This window comes from Mya arenaria, chromosome 8 (genome assembly GCF_026914265.1).
Source record: "Mya arenaria isolate MELC-2E11 chromosome 8, ASM2691426v1".
NCBI lineage: Eukaryota > Metazoa > Mollusca > Bivalvia > Myida > Myidae > Mya > Mya arenaria.
In genome coordinates this window covers 47840313-47858963 of record NC_069129.1, presented here as the reverse complement: position 1 = coordinate 47858963, position 18651 = coordinate 47840313, and the positions used below count along the sequence as shown (strand labels likewise).

At 33.9% G+C, this 18651-nt stretch overlaps 1 protein-coding gene across 1 annotated transcript; it reads left to right on the top strand.

The window, feature by feature from the left end:
- Positions 1-11040: 11040 nt before the first annotated feature.
- On the top strand, positions 11041-18339 carry LOC128244286 (centromere protein T-like). The gene is made up of 6 exons (XM_052962301.1): positions 11041-11059; positions 13265-13401; positions 14047-14102; positions 15751-15885; positions 16517-16621; positions 17226-18339. Exons 1-6 carry the CDS (start codon positions 11041-11043, stop codon positions 17347-17349), a joined length of 576 nt encoding a protein of 191 aa, XP_052818261.1. The 3' UTR covers positions 17350-18339.
- The last annotated feature ends 312 nt before the right edge of the window (positions 18340-18651 follow it).

Genomic DNA, 18651 nt, shown 5'->3' with positions numbered 1-18651 from the left:
TGATGTGTATATGATAAAACAATCGATGCATACATATTGAATATAATCAATTTGAAAAATATTCTGAAAATTTTTGTTGGTAAAATTCTGAATTGTAAATCCGAATGTTTTTGGTAAGTAAATAAGTCAACATTCTACTCAGGAAGCATCAGGGTGACCCTTGCTTCGTCTTTGCGGCCAACCACACGACCTCGAGACTCGGAAAGCCATTTCTAAATGACCCCCTCCATTTCCTTGCGGTTACAAGAGCGTGTTGCTGGGTTCAATCGTAGACATCCTGTAAAAAGTGTTAGTGGATAGATGAATATCTGAGACAGTTATTTCATCAAAGCGATTATCAAATGTTTAGTAATAAATAAGCAGCATTTTATCGTCAACTATATATGGTAATTTTAGCTAGGCAAATAAATTTATCTTAAAGCTATCTTAAAAAGTTTGTCATTTTTTAATACTAATACTCTACAATGTTTTTTTAAAAATGCATTGATGTATATGCACAACAAAGGTAGTTTCATTTATCACACCTTAATATATATACAACAACAAAACCACCTACTGAAAAAGATGTTTATCAAGTGGAGTCTGTCCAGTTTCTTTTTTGTTTGGTTCCCTTTAGGTTGTATTGGCGGGCCAGATTTGTTGTCAACACAGTCTTGATAATCCGGGAAACCGTGTCCACTGTGTCACTCCCACCATATTCTGCCAAGTATTTTACCTTGAACAGAAAGTTGTGCATGAAAATGCCTGTAAATCCACATATAAATGCAAAACAGTAAAAACTTTCAAGCAGAACCATAGTATCACACTCAATGTGGTACAATTAAATATTAAAATTAGAAGCACTGTCAGTGCCCCCTAGTACTGGCTTGGTTTGTGTGCCTGCCCTTATATTGATCAGATCACGTTTCAAAAAACAAATCTGAATGGATAATGTCACTTCAAAATGTAATTTTAAAGCTCAAATTATGCATTTTTAAATTAAAAGACACATCATAGTCATAACAAAAATCAGTCAACTATGTTTGGGAAACTTACAACGGATGTTACAGCATTTGCTTGTGACTTTCGCTCTTTGATGGGTGCCAAATCCTCCACAGTTTTGAGGGGGAAAGATATCCCCACTGGCATCTCATTTGGAACTGCATCTTGTGCCAGGATGAGACGCAAGAGCCGCGTATGCTGTCATATTTGCTCCTGCTGGTTTTCCAAAAGCACAAAGACCCAGGTGTCCCGATCTGGAACAAAAAACATTCTGTCAAAAATAAAACTTGAAACAAGACACTTCAGGTAATATACAGTGAACCATTTAACCAATAATGTGCTTGGCTGTTTGTTAATGTTTATAATAATAAAAAGATGCAAGGTCCAATTATGAAAATCATTTTACATTGTCATTCCATTAAAATTTCTTATTTACCTTCTTGGATTCTGCTCTGCCGAGCATCGAATAATGAACAGGTAGCTGGAATGTTGGGGTTGGGGTGGGGGGGGGTGGTGTTGGTCTTGTCTGTAACAGGGCCATCATCCTCATCATCACTATGAGCTGCAGAGGCAGGGCAGCTGCGAGTGGCAGGCTGTTCACCCTCGCTCATATCCTGATACAGCCTCCTCGGTGCACTTTAAAATTGGATAAAAGATTAATGATTGTCAGAATCCATTCAAGAGAAAATAATATGTTAAAGTCTCTTTGGAGGTCTATATGTAAATAGATTCCCCACAGCTGCTTAGCCATTAATTTGTCGTTGTTTTTTAGTTTTGTTTTGTTTTGCCATCTGCTTTCCCGAATGCCTTTACTTAATTTATATCGATATTATCGCGAAATTATTTGACAAATAACAAAATCGAAGCACAAACAATACTTCTACATAAAAGTCATCAGTAATTCACTTGTTTAAAATTAAAATACTATTAATATAAATACAACTTGCTTTAAAAGTTATATAAGAACCTTTACCTTTTCTTTAAAGATGCCTTTTAACCATTGTTTTTTCATCAATCACGTTCATCATTCGCGCGTCGATAAAATATCACGTGACATATTTTCCATTTTTTTTATTTGTGACTAAATTGCAACTATAAATAAAATTGCAAAAGATTTACATTTAAGAAGTTATAAAAAAATCGCAATTACGGAAAAATATCTGTTCCTTGTGTATTTATGTATCATCGCAACATCGTGCCCTACCATCTAACACTGCCCTACTATAATGATAATGCCGAGTATATGGGACCCATATGGGACCTATCTGGGGCATATCATGGCAAAATATATGAAGCTGATGCATGAAATAATGAACTTTTTCACATAGTATCGATGTTTACATATTTTCATATAACAATGATCTTCGTTTCCCTTTGTGTATCCAATGAATATAGATGAGCAGCTATATGGGTCCCATCTAGGTCCCATCTGGGCATTCTCAACCATATTGGACCTATGTGGGCCCCATATGGGCTTTTTGTCCAGATTCAGCCCATATGGGACCCATTTAGCCTTGCTTGCTGGGATGTTGGCATGTCATTACGTTTATTCAGCTGTAGACCTAAATCTTAATTTTAATTTTCACATATTTATACTTCAACAAATCTGAATTGATAGTATAGTAATGTACACTTGAACTCGTACATTTTGCATATCCCTGAAAATGCAACTAAAAAAAATCACAAAATGGAGACAACATATTTATACGCAACCGCTCGAAAACGGCGAAAAACTAAATATTTTGTTACAGGTGTGAGTCGGTTTAAGAAGTAATTACCATAATTGATTAATCGATTCCAAACAATTCTAAAATTTCCTTAAAAACGAAATGCTATGTAAACACTATTTCACTGATCAATAAACAAGAAACGAAGTGAATGCTTTTTGTAAACCGTATATCGATAAAGTAATTTATACAGATTACTCCGCCTATATTTAGCATGATCATTTCACTTTTCGATCGTCGCCATTTTGTAAGCGCCTTGCATAAGAGTGCCTCATGGACTTCAGCTGGATTAAATGTGTATTGTAAGTATTTTATAATCAGATTGTTACACATGAACGGCTCTACGTGTGCGTGGCATGACAGTTATTGAAAATGCTTCATTATTGCACTGTATTCATATTGTTCTTTGTGCAAATATCTATGTTTTACCTGCGTTGTTTATGTGCGTGACCTACATTAATTGAGAGGCCTAAATCATGAACCTGTGTGTTTATTATATTATTTAATTTGTTTAGATTACGATGTGAATTTGTGTAGTTCATCTAGCTAATTTGAATGACGTATATTATGCTTTTCGTTAATTAATGCATTCGTGCCGTTCGTGGCTCACACAGCTTCGTGACCTTAGGTGACCTACTACGTAGTTACATACCATGAATGTACTCAGTAGCGATGCCAAGTCGATTGTAGTAATCTCCCCTTATGAATCTCATGAATACAAATTTTTCACGGAAGGCGACTCAATGCTGGTACCGGTTTTATACGTACCCTTTAAAACACATATATCAACATTTGTTGAGAACCATGTGGCTATTTATAGTTAATTAGATGATGAAATATTCTGGGATCCCGTCAGAGTTCACTGAAAACGTGGTTTTTCTAAAAGAAAAGCGAAAGTGAAAATTTGATTAAACGTTTTTTCATGTTTTAAGACAAGTACAAAGGATTATGTAGTTTGTATTTAAAATAATAAGAAAGGAAAATAAATAAATCAACAACACCCCAGCATACAATCATTGACGCTCTTATAGCCTACACAACATACTCAATTAACACATCTCTGGCATACCAGTTTAAATTGATGGGTTCAACTTTTAAGTGTTCCACCACGACCAAAAGCTGCTCATGAAAGGTGCGATGAAGCCAACACTTGAAGATGAACCCAATATCACATTTCAATTAGAAAACTCCTGATGTAACCTAAAGCTGGCATTTTTCTCGGGCTTTATTTTATATAAACACGCCTTTATTACATACTGTAAACATATTTGAGAACGAAACCGTACGAAACTTGGGACGAACACAAACTTTGTGAAAAAAAAGTTTTTTTTAACAAATATTTAAAGAACAGACATAAAATGTATTCATTCTTAATGTGTACACCTATTTACACAAGGTATACTCGCATTTTGAAGCTGTCAGCAACTGCTTCATGCATTAATCATCAAACATCTGACTTAGTGAAAACTGTAGTTTCACTTCGCGGCAGCCATTTTGCTTTTTTTGTTTTTTTCGACAGTGTGAGAGACGAAAACAACAAACCAAAATGACCCAATGCAACAAACACCATAGCTTGATGTTACTGACAGTTTATTCCGATAATTACAATGCCGGTTTGTCCGTCACACACAGAGTCAATGTCGATAGCTACAAAGCTGTTTATACGTTTTTAAAACGGGAGCTTATTGACAGACTTGAAATATAACCGTTTGTGAAATATGCTTGAGCCAGAATGTTTTCTACTGATTTAAGATGTCTGTAAGACCTCCGATCCAAAATATTATGACAAATCACCCTAGTCCAGACCTAGGCGGGATAGAGACAAAAAACCTGTATGCCAACATCAACAAGTTGGATCCCAATCAGCCCCAAGACAAGGGGAAAACAAGGATAGACGCGTGGTTGTACGAAACAGATAGAAGACAAAAACTGCCTAATCGTTTTCTTGTACAGAAAAAGATCATTTTCATATCACACCAGAATACATTCGCAGTTATCTATTGGAAATGCGTTCACCGGCGAGGGCCAATCGTTGGTTCCGAGATAATATACAAGTCAGTTGTATTTGCTCCGCACCTTGCTCAGTCCACCTGGATACGACCTAAACATAATATATATCATTTTACTATTTTCTAGATTGCAACTCGAGGGGTGAAAGCGAAAAGGTTCTATCTGCATTTTATAAAATTTTACAGGAGAAGCAAAAAATCTATCTCCTTTTGTATATATTGTAAACAATTTAACAATACCTGTAAACTAAAGGAAATTCACCTGTTTTAAATGATACCTGTCTTTATAAATATTAAATATGACAGTATATACAGTATATTTAAGAAAAATGCACATATAAATTTTTCGCACTTAAATCTGATTGACCTCTATTAGGTGCGAAAAAGTTCTAAGTGATATTTTTAGTGACAGAAAGGCATTATTTCCAAACCGAAATTAAGTTTTTATGTTCTTCTTTCAGTTAAAATACAGCAAGAAAAAAAGTTGAAATTTATGTCACATATAACTTTTTCGCACTCAAAAATGGGCTTTCAAACTTTTTTCTTCATTGCGAAAAAGTTCTAAGTGGTTATCAAGAGTTCTAAAAAGATCATTTTGGAAACAAAAACTACGAAGATTTAACATATGAATTAAGTTGCATTATTTTTGCAGGAAATTGATGGGTTATTGTTCAAGGATAATAGATGCATTAAAAATAAAAACAAACTCTCATATTTGACACAGATTACAACTATTCATAATCTTATTAAATGACTGCGATCTTGCAAGTAAGCCAAAAAGTTAGTAAAAAATAGTTGTGCTCACTGTTTCTTTTAGCACTTATATACTTAATAGGAAACAATTTCAGTCAAATAACTGATGCTTTATAACAATAATTGTCTGATTCAATTCACTATGAACACCAGGTATGAATGTAAAAGTACAGTCACATAGATTTAAAAAAACAACACAAGACTAATTGCTATTTAAAGCAGCACTCTCACAGATTTAACATTTTGACAAATAAATAATTTGTCCTGGAACAAGCAAATTTTTGCGTTAAAATCTGCAAGCCAGTGATAAAAGACTGCTGACAAAAGATCAGATCACTGTTTTTCACATCCGTACCAAAATTGTTGGTTTATACATTTTTCTTGAACAGTTAGTAACGATTTAAGCCATAAAACAATAAATTTGGAATCCTTAAGTATTTCAAATTATTGGTTGGCCATCTGTTTACTGACCTAGCACTACCAGGACAGTAAACATTGGAACAAAGCTGTACTGTTTTCCCACATTTCCCATCCCTACCCCACAAATGCATCAATCTACAAATAAATAATATCAAGTAACTCAAGCATAAAAGACTTACTAACCATATACAATCAAGAAAATATTTGAAAAGCTTTGTTGTGGTGCTGAATCTAATTATTCTTGATGAATGCAACTCATTTAAAGCTTGATTGTGCAAAATTGTTGTATCACAATAATCATCCACTATTTTTCTTGCTGTCTCATCCCTGCTACTCCTATCACCATAATCATTGACTATTTTTCCTGCTTTCCAATCCCTGATACTTCTTATAATCACCATAATTATTAACTATTTTCCCTGCTTTCCAATCCCTGCTACTTCTTATAATCACCATAATTATTAACTATTTTCCCTACTTTCCAATCCCTGCTACTTCTTATAATCACCATAATCACTAACTATTTTCCTTGCTGTCACATCCCTACTACTTCTTATATTCACCATGATTATTAACTATTTTCCCTACTTTCCAATCCCTGCTTCTTCTTATAATCACCATAATCATCAACTATTTTCCATGCTTTCCAATCCCTGCTACTCCTATTACCATAATCATCAACTATTTTCTGTGCTGTCTCATCACTGCTACTCCTATCACCATAATCATCAACTATTTTTCGTGCTTGCTGTCTCACCCCTGCTACTCCTATTACCATAATCATCAACTATTTTCCTTGCTGTCTCATCCCTACTACTCCTATCACCATACTCATCAACTATTTTCCATTCCTTTCAAATCCCTGATACTTCTTATAATCACCATAATTATTAACTATTTTCCCTACTTTCCAATCCCTGCTACTTCTTATATTCACCATGATTATTAACTATTTTCCCTACTTTCCGATCCCTGCTACTTCTTATAATCACCATAATCACTAACTATTTTCCTTGCTGTCACATCCCTACTACTCCTATCACCATAATCATCAACTATTTTCCTTGCTTTCCCATCCCTGCTACTCCTTATTATTGCCATAGTCATTAACTATTTTCCCTGCTTTCCCATCCCTGCAACTCCTATCACCATTATCATCAACTATTTTCCTTGCTGTCTCATCCCTGCTACTCCTATCACCATAATCATAAACTATTTTCTGTGCTGTCTCATCCCTGCCCCTCCTACCACCATACTCATTTACTATTTTCCCTGCTTTCCCATTCCAGCTAATACTATCTACCTGCTTCTCCTATCATCATAATCATTAACTATTTTCCCATGCTGTCTCATCCCTTCTAATCCTATCACCATAATCATTAACTATTTTCCGTGCTGTCTAATCCCTGCTACTCCTTTCACCATAATCATTAACTATTTTCCATGCTGTCTCATCCCTGCCCCTCCTACCACCATAATCATTTACTATATTCCCTGCTTTCCCATTCCTGCTACTCCTATCTCCCTGCTACTCCTATCACCATAGTCATTAACTATTTTCCGTGCTGTCTCATCCCTGCTACTCCTATCACCATACTCATTAACTATTTTCCTTGCTGTCTCATCCCTATTACTTCTATCCCCTGGCAATTTTTGTCATGTTAAATGTAGTTTTTTCTTCCCTAAAACTGGCATGGTCTAACATATACAGGATTTTTATAGAAATACCATTACCTCTGTATTAAATAATTGATATAATATAAAGACATCACGCAAAAAGCATTTTTTTAAATACTGCAAATAACTATTCAGACATTAATATCATGTCATATGTCACTACCACCAATGCTGTATCAACATGATATCAAAACCATTCCATTAAGAAACATCATTTACTTTATTTGTTTTAAAGTTATTCATTTATTTCATTATGTTTCTATAATGCTATAGAAGCAAGATTTATTAATAAATTACATTCCATACCTTCTTCTCTTGCATTTTCTTTTGACTCGACTGTAAAGTCTTCTACAAACTGTAGATTGATTTGTTTTAAAAAAACACTATATTTACCCAAAAATTACAATATTTCATCAACAAAACATAGTCAGTTGTAAATTCCTTCATGTTCGCACATATTTGAGGGCCAATGACAATCGAGGATATGTCCTATTTTCTGCAGCTCCATATCATGTACATCATGTTTGACTATATCACAATTGGAATATGAGCATTTATTTTTAGAGTGTATTTTGTTGATCTATAAGATGTAGTAAAGTCGCCCTCTGCAACTGTGTGAAGTGCCTATAATTGACAGTTAAGGGTGCCATTTTCTGGAGACAGTTAAAGCTTATGTCATGAACTCAAATTTGAAAATAGGTGTCTTAAATCAGCTATCGAATCCTATTGACGACCATTTAGTGCATAATTAAAATCTTTGTGTGACAATTCAAATAAAACTCATTTAGGTTTCTTTCTTTAAGATGCTTTTTATATTATACAACCAATCAGACAGAACTGATTTAGTACCAAAACGTGCAATCTTTTGTTGATGATTATGAATATTATCTTCACAAGGTAATCCTCGTAAAGTTTTGTACTATGCAAACATACCTAGATAATTCTAATAGTTTAAATATCGATAAGGTGTCGATTATTAACGAAAAGTATAATACATTTCATGTTTTAGTGCTTTTCCATTTTTGTAGAAACATATTCACAATGTCACGACAATTGTCCATCACCCGACACTTATTTAATGAAACTTACGCCCGGGCGATTTAACTTTTGCACCAAAATGTCACTTGACTACACAAAGGGTGGAGCTAGTGGGTCAACTTAATGAGAACACCAAATGAGTTTGAGTTCATTTTGGCTATCTACTGAAAATGGTGCATGCTTTCTCGTGCCTGTAACCTCATTGCGCTCGCTACATTTACTTTCACTTAGTAAGTGTGACCTTTTATTATTTATTATTATGACATCATGAGTATGACATCATGAACATAAGTGAAATGCTTGATCAATTATTCCAGGTCCATTACCCAGTCGTCAATGTGGTGGTGTGCAGATTAGGAATTTTATCATGTTTCAATAAGATCAGGGTTTGGTTTTTTGTGACAATTTATTTTGATCAATTTTGGGCTGAAAAATCCAGAGGTAACCTGACAAAATTGGGAATTCAGAATGTTTTGATAGAAACTTAAGAATCTTACACAGGGAATTCAAGAAAATTAAGGATAATATTTATTTGAAGGAAATTAAAAGCTATCAATGATAAAAAGGGGATAAGGAGCAGCTTAATATTATTACGATATGCGAAATGCAAGAATAATTTTTAGTACATTAGATCTTAACTTTCAAATAAATCATAAATTAGCCATAACAGAATTAATAATAATCAGTAAAAAGTACATTTTGGACATGAATAGCATTTTAACTCAACTATGAAAGAAATTAACCAACACAAATTGACCTCCTTCCTATACCACTGCATGCACTTAGAACCTTTTCGCACTAATTTCCGTGATGACTTTAAAAAGAAAATTAGTGCGAAAAAGTTCTATGTGATGTTGGAATGTGTATAAAAAGGCAAAACATCTAAAAAAAATATAAACCTTAAATCAACTATTTTCACTATTTTTATAAGAAAAATGAATTATATCAATTTTGTCCAAAATATAAAATAATGTATCAGATAGAACTCTCCGTTATACAAAAAATTCTTAGTGCGAAAAAGTTCTAAGTGCTGTGTTGCACATAGAACTCTTTCGCATTAAATATTTATTCATATTTCAGTTAGAACTTTTGGACAACTTTTCATTTCATACCTTTAATGGCTATATAATGCTACATTTTTTTACAGTAGATGTATTTAGATATTATTATAACAAATATAACAAAACAATGATATTTGGTCAAAATGTCAGTTAGAACCTTTTCGCTTTCACCCCTCGAACTTGGGAGTGGTTGGGTATATACACCACTGAGATAGGTCAAACCACACCATTCCACCAACAGATAGTCCAGCCAAGGAGGAACGTGGCGTCGGGAGACCCGCAGTTTATATGAGAAATATGCGTTTTCCTTATGTTTTGTCTTACTTATGTGTTTTTTCACTGTATCTTATATACGGCACATATGCTAATTATTTTATTAATGTGTATGAAATTAATGTTAGGGGTTGAATGTCACCTTTGTTCAAACATATTTTATTGAGCAAAATTTATCAACATTGTAATACAAATACATAATCAAATTTCAGGATTGGGAGGGTAGAAATAAACTAATAGAGTTCCTTCCCTGTTATGATAAATTACAATTAGCATTTGAGGCGGATGCTAGTGATGAAGTTATAATTATATTAATATACAAGCTCATATTAAATAATGTTTAAATTTAGGTAATTGAATGAGAGACTTTAAATGCAATAACCTTTATTAAAGAAAAACAACTTTATTCTAAATTAATCAACTGTATTGAAAAATAAAAAAAATAATATAGTATGAGAAAAGAACGAAGACGAATAAGAAAGAGAGGCAAAGTAAAATATGTGTGAGTGTTGGGGGTTTGAGTCGATCACCGGCTTTCAAATCTTTTTGACAAATAATTTTGCTATTTTACTCTTCAGTCAGTGTGTCATCACCATATAGTAAGGAACGGAAGGTAACCTCAGTTAGAGATTGAACAGTATTAAACATGTTTTGCCTTTGTTCAGTTAAGAGGGCACAAATAAAGAGATAGTGGTATGTAGTCTCCTTTCTACCACACCTACAAAATGGTGAGGGAACAATATTTGTTAACATAGAGATGTTGATTCAGGGAACTACAATCGACTGCCACCTTCAGAAACGATATTAAAAGGATGAGCGCAATAAGCGGGAAACATACAATAGAGCGAGTCAATAATGGGCGGTTTTACAAGAGGAAGGGCGGAGTTCGGAATGGGTGGGAGTCTGAGACTCTCTCTCTGTTCCGTTTGCTTTCAGACAAATTCTTAGTAACTTGGTTTCTGACCAATTCTGGAACTTTATTGTATTTTTCACACTAAGATGCGCCTTTAAATGTACTACCTCTTTACTTGTTCAGCAACCAAAAGTCTGACCTGTGAAACGTTAACATTTGACTACAATCTGGTCACTACCTCGTGCGGAATGGCGGAGCTACGACAAGGTAAACGTTTGAATGTATTTGTTTCAGTAGCAATCATTCGTCATGTGTTTCCTTTGACCAAATTGATATTGGTTAACGGTACTTCAAGGCCAGTTAATATTGATTTATTTTTATCTTGTTTTGTATAAATAACTCCTGAGCTCTTTAACATGATGATGATGATTATGATGATGATGATGAAACGTCTTCTATCCACTTCCGGTACCCAGTCGACTGTCCCCGCGCGGAGCGTTTTCACAGTCAGGATTTGAGCCGCTACTTCTGGTGATTCCTCTGCATCACTCCCGCGGCCAACGTGGGCTGTGACTTCGGCTTCTTTGATCTCCAAATACGGGACAACAGAGAGGGTCAGTTATAGTTATAGCAATATGGAAACTACTTGATGAAAGATCAATAATAAAAATGTCGCAATACGGTTTTAGGCCCAAAGTGGGACTGTCAAATTCGCACTCTGAAAATAACTATTGAAATACAACAATTAACCAAAAGTAGAACTACAGCTGGGCTTGAACAAAGAAGAAGTTCAAACTAACAAATTGAAAATTGTCAGATTAGTCTCCATGCTACAAAAAACTTTGGTAAGCGCTTTCAATTGTTTAGATGTTGAATTTTAGTTACATTACTTTCAGGAATGGCCGGAGAGATCAACCTGAACGGACTCCCATGGGACAAAATATCTGCTGACCTAAAACTCATCCAGGGGACGACCTTTGATGACCCCTTATTCGTTACGCATGATTGGGAACGGGTAGGTTTATTTTGCAATCTTACAAATCACAGTAACACAATAATACTCACTTTTCAGTCAGACGCGCATCAGAGATACCAATAAGCGTATAGGTCAATATATTGTAATAACCGAATAAAAATACTAGCATGTTAATAATTTAATATACACATTAAACCTGAATGATTGATAAAACTGTATAAAATATTGACTAATCCTCTGAATGATATCTTTGTTGGCTGTCTGCGAAGTGGGCTACATATCCTAATACAAACGGCACATATATCGACATGCATATAGCACCAACACAACAGTAGTTTTTCATTCTAGCGTAAATATTGCACTTAAAATTGAAATTTAAGTATCCAAAATGTAAGTTTTAGAAAGAGTTCTAGTCAAGACGTGAAAAGCTTAAATTAAACATAATTTTCTGTTTCAAAGTAAAAGAGTGGGCCCATTTACTGTCAAGCACTATGTTTTGTACAGTAGACAATCAAGTTGTTGGTTCTGGTGCGCATCCAGAGTTCTGTACGCTTTGTACTGGCGAACCATGTTTATCACAGCAGACCGCATTGTTTTTCATTACATTGCGAACCAATCTAAGATTTGGACTCCCCGATAATTGTTCAGCATCTAATGTTGTGAAAGTTGTAAGGATCGAGGATGCACTACAACATATTTGAACCTAGTCGACATCCTGGTCACTGTATCCATACAGTGCCTTCACTACTACATTCTTAATGCTATTCTCATCGTTCAGTCTTTTGATGGGACTGTAAACATAACTGGCAAATGTATTTAATGGAATCACTAAGGCGTGCTTAAGGATAAGGATACTAATTATATTGAATACGAATCCATGACACTGAAAATTGAAACTACAATTTTGGGAATAACCAAATGGGAGATTTCTATCTTTTGATGGTCCTAGATTGTGCATGCATATATCTAAGATTATTCTTTATCTAGAATAATGCACGTCTGTTTAATTGTAGTTTTTTGTATTTTGTATTATTGTGATACAAACAAAGTCATCAAGGTTGTACATGTGTTCCTAATCCATTTTGACTGATGGTTGAAGGTAAAAAAGGTGAAAATAGTGTTATATTAATGATCAATTATAATTGAAAATTGATTGATTTAGTCAATTTCACCCTTTTGTTGGAAATAACTGAAAATATGTTTAAAAGCAGTTGTTGAACTTTTTTGGGTTTAAATCCAGGCCGCAGTCAGGCTTATGCAAATTGAATACTTCCTTTTAAATATTTCCTGCGCTAGATGAATGGAAACAGTATAACAGACATTGTAGATGTATAATACAAGTCAGATCATGCATATATAAGACATATATTTGGTAATAAAATAATGCAGCCAATATGCAGATCGTTGATTGATCACTGATCAGTTTTAATAGATGTTATGATTCCCAACACTGCAGTTATAAGAATTTATATGTACATGTTGGCTTTACAGCTGAGGTGGACGCTCTTCCCCATCAGACAATGCTGTTCCCCCCCCCCCAATAGCCTCTACCCAGAACATCGGGGCTCTCTCCCGCCTCTCTCCCCAGCCATCAACATCTAGACAGAGTAGAATCACCGACTTTGTACAGCAGGTGAGCAATCTTGTTTGATTAAGACAATCCCTCAACTTACTAGAACCTGTTACTCCATCAGTAAGTGCTGTTTTGGTGATAAAATTGAACGGTTAAAGTTGTTTATTTTCCCATTGCCCACCTCCATCTCTGTTCGCCTGTCATCTGTCTGCCAACAATTACTTCAAAAGACATCCCCTCTTAAACTGCCAGGCAAATTTAGATGAAACTTCATGGGATGTTCCTTTGATAGTGCCTTTTCAAAATTGTTTAAATTCCATGAATTCCATTTAGAACTCTTATTGCCATGGCAACCAAAAGGAAAAATCTTGACAAAAACCATGAGGCCTGTAGCTTAGATAGTTGGTGTGTTAATTGTCTAGTGGTCTTGTTCAAATTATGCCCCTGGGGTCAAAATTAGTCACATCCCTGAGTAATTTTTTTTTATCATACTCATTTTGGGAAATCTTTTTGTTTAAAACAACTAGGGCCACACCCTTGACATATTGAATGTTGCATCATACAGTGGTCTTCCACCAAGAGGTATATTTTGTTTATGTTCACTTTTTAGAAAATAATGTTTATTTTTAGATCATAATTAAGTGTTCAGTTCATGTTTAAATGTTTTGTTGCTTGTCTTTGATAAGTAACCCTTCAATTTTACAGACAGAAGGCGAAAATACAAACATAACCTCCACTGCAGCTGAAATAACAGTAAAAAGGCTAGTACAACCTTTGATTTCAATATGTCCAGCTCCTATATCATACATGTATCTTGTAATCTTTTAAAACCTAGTTTATGTAAAACAGTCAGCACCAATTAGCATTTTCTTTATTTCATTATCTTGGCTATGTTGTTGGGGCTCTTCAATATAAATTGTATTGATGTCATATTTGATGTTATATAATTGATCTTACTCATTCATATTAAATGTCCTCATTGTAGGTCCCTATAAATTAATTTTAATTGCTAGATTTTCAGCCCTGCTCTTGTTTTCTCCGACCCTTAAATTTTATTGACTCAAATAAAAATGTTGATTAAAATGTGTTAATTCATACATATAGTGTATAACATTCACATGTAAAAAAGGAGAATTGTTACAGTTGTGTTCATGGTTTGTCTAGAAACACATGCATGTGGTCTGTTATGCAATGAGAAAGAGCATGAACACGTATTCAACAGTGAAAAATAAAAATTAAAATTAATAAAAAAATGCCCCCCAGCCCTAGTGAATTAAAAATTGGATGAAAATCTTTCATTTAATTAGAATTGGCCTTATTCTATAAACTGAAATTAAATACACTCCATTGAATCTTTAAGAAATACTTCATATCGGTACTATAGTAACACTTTTCCACACTATGTTTTAAGTATCATATTATATTATTAATAAGGTTTTGCTAAAGAGTTATGGAAGGGTGCTACACCCTGCCGTTTTGGTACGTGTAACACCCTTCTGCCCTTATGGAGACCAGCATGTGCACCCTTCTGCAATCATAGAATTCAATAATGAAGACTGTCAAATATTTCTGTTGTTTTGATTAAATCTTGATATGATTATAAATACTTACAAAATTAACATCTTCGGCAGTTGACACCAAATATTACCTCACTTTTACACCATTCCTTTCTTTTTGATATAAAATGTCCCAATTCTTTATAGCATGTCTAAATGCGCCCTTTTTTCTACCTTACCACCCTGTTTTTTAAAACCTTACTAAAGACCTATCAATTAACTTAAACTGTTTGTGTACGCATGAGCGTATTGCCTAAAGCATTTAAAAACAACTTTACACTTAAAGCTGCACTCTCACAGATTTAACTTTTTTTATTTCTTGTGTTGGAAAGGGCAAATTTTTGTGTAAATATCTGCAAACAAATGATTGCTGATAAAAGATCAGATCGTAGATATTCACATTTCCGTTTGAAAAGTAATGTTTTATGGCGTAAATCTTTACTAACGGTTTAAAAAAAATGCATAAAAAATCAGTATTGAACTTAAATATAAAAATCTGCGGTCTTATATTTTGTCAGCAGTTGTATATAACAGGTTTCCATGCATATTCGCAAAAATTGGCTTGTTCCCAGACAAAAAATAAAAAAAAAGTTGTCAAAACGTTCAATCTGTGAGAGTGCAGCTTTAAAACATTATACAAATCACCCAATTAAGGCACTTTCAAACTGGACTGTCCCCAATTAGAAGTTTTTTAACTTAAAAAAGATAGAAAAGTATACTGAAACTATCTATTGAGATTCTTTTATTCTGCCACTGTGGGTGAGTTGTATGTTTTAAATGGAAGATGTCAATTCTCCGGTTTTCATAATGGATTCATCAACTCATCAATCTAACCACTGTAAATATCGTGTAGCCCAAAGAAGAAGGTTGTGCGAAAACCTCGTCAGAAGTCTCGCTACCTGATACCAACGACAACAGTGAAGAAACATTTCAACCATTTTGCCGGCATGCGTGTGGCCAAGGACGCTATTAAGGAGGTCATGAAAGTGTATGTGATAGTTTATATCATATTTTCTGAGTTTGATTGTAAAGAGAGCTGTAACTGATTATGAATAAATCTTAAATCTATTTCTTGAATAGGCACCAGTATATTTTTTTCTGAAGGACTAGAAAAATTGATTATGGAGATAATAGGTCATGCCAACCCTATCGAAGAACACAATCAGTTTTGTTTCAGGTCAATTTCTTATGACGGATTTAGTCTAGTCTTTCTTTTTGTTATCATAGAGTCTTTCAAAATTTGTATGCCTTTTGGTCATATCAGTATATAAGCTCTATTGATTTCGAGGTCAAGGTCATGGTGAGGTCAAGGTCATGTTGAGCTCTCTCAACAGGCATCACATCTGATTTACTGAATTCTAGTATATCACTTAAAAACATTACCATTATAAAGGCTTTGGACCGTTTAACATTGTGAAAAAAGTTGGAAATGAGTTCAACAACATCAACTGGTTTTAAAATGATTGTAATATTCGTTTTCAAAAGATATTAGCGATAATTAAACTACAAAATATCTTATTGGTGATAGTTAAGCTACTTAATATTAATTAAGATGCATTTCATCTCAAAAGCATATACATGTGTATTTGTTATTGCATTGCTTGTGTTTCATTGTCAAGGTCTGAGACGTACTGGGATAACTTGTGTGCGGACTTGGAGGCATACGCCAGACATGCTGGCAGGAAACGCATACAGATGGCCGACTTTGAACTGCTCTTTAAGAGGTACACATGTTAATTTCATGCTGTCATAGACATTTACTACTGACAGTCTAGATAATTGAAATTGATTTAATTTTGAATAAAGCATACATGTACATGAAAATCATTTTTTGTTAGCTTAAAGTGACACTCTTATTCAAAATCAGTATAACAAAAATTTTGAGTGATAAACATTTAACTACCTTAATACTAAATAATGCATTTGTGAAAAATATTAATTACTGATAACATGATTGTAATGGTGTATTTAATAGCTGAACAAGCAAAAACATTAAATGATTGGTGAGTGCTAAAAGGTTAACTGTGATCTACTATTGTCTCATAAGGTAGAAATAGCGTGTTTTCTGCATATTTCTTTCAAATTAAATTTGGTATCCTTCATAAAAACCATAGTTTTCGATATAAATTCATACCTTTTTGGTATAATAATACATTTGTATGACTTGTTGTAAATTTTCTTAAGGAGTAAGAGTGCATCCTTCAGGTGAATGCATTTATATCAAGAATTATTATACCTAGAAGACCTTTTTTATGCAGGTATTGTAAAACATACTGCCTCTTTACTCTTTATTCCAATGATATTTACACATGTAATATTGAATTTCAGGCAAGGCTATGTAACAGAGAAGACCAGTCTTAACTCCTTGATTCGTCGCTACCTCCCCTGGGAAGAAGCTGATAAACTAATACCAGTCATTGGCGCAGACAGCAAGATATACCCAAAACTGTAGACTGCTACCACCGACGATGCGGTTCAATATTGGTGATTTAATACCATTCATTAGGGCGGACAACAAGATATACCCAAAAGTGTAGACTGCTACCACCGACCATGTGGTTCAATGTTAGTGATTTAATACCAGTCATTGGATTGGACAACAAAATATACACTGAAATAAACACAGCTATTTCCTTGTGGTTTATAATTGATGATTTAAATCCAGGCATTGGGACAGAGAACATTATATATCTTAAGTTAAAAACTGCTATGGACCACATTCAGAGCAGGCAACACAACATTCTATTAACTAGACTGCTACCACCATGTGGTTCAAAATTGGTGATTTTAGAGCCATCATTGAGGCAGACAACAAGATATACATGTTCTACCAATAATATCAACACTGTCATCGCAGCAGACAACAAAATATACCTAAACTGTTGACCGCTGTCATAAAGTGTTCAAAACGGTCAACCATGTGATTATGTTTGTTGATATATATATTTGTATATCGAAAAAGAAAATGTTTTCTGTTTTCTTTTTAATAATAAAAGTGTCATGGAATCAGTGTAATTATGTAGCTTGACCATTATGGTAATGTAGCCATTCATTTTCATTTATTGAAAAAGAATTTCAAGTCTGGATCAACAGTCATGTTACAAAATGTACATACAAGGCAAGGATATGATCATCAAGGATATAATTTGGTATTCAAATGTGTAGATGCATGTAGATATTGTTTTGAGATAATGTCTGTAAAGAAATATTTCCGCTGTATAACAATTTGTAGTTCATAAAATAATTTGATGACAATGACTATATATATATATATAGTTTATATGTTGTTGTTTTTTTTCCAGGAAAAGTCGAGGTATTGTCAATTCAAATGAAACTTGGTACACATGTTGCTAGATACGCATGTGTAAATCAAAGCCCGTAACACTGATCATAAGTATTATCAAGTTATGCCCATTTTTTACTAAAATACATACAAATTCTTAAACCGTGGCAATAAGAATTATTTATGTAAGTCATATAATGATTAAAATATTATACTAGTATTTTTTATGTTCCTTGTGTTTTACATCAATAATTAATGTTGTTATATCAATATTAAATCATAGCATTAACTCTGGTTAAAGACCTAAGGCAGGGCTCTGTTAGCGGCGTAGACTGCACTATGTTTCATTTAAAATGGTGAAGAAATAGAAAAGTTACCTTTGTTTAAATTCTTCATTTGAAGCAAAATATTGCCTTCCAACACAGCATTTGTAATGCAATTTATCACATGGTATACACACAATGTATACCA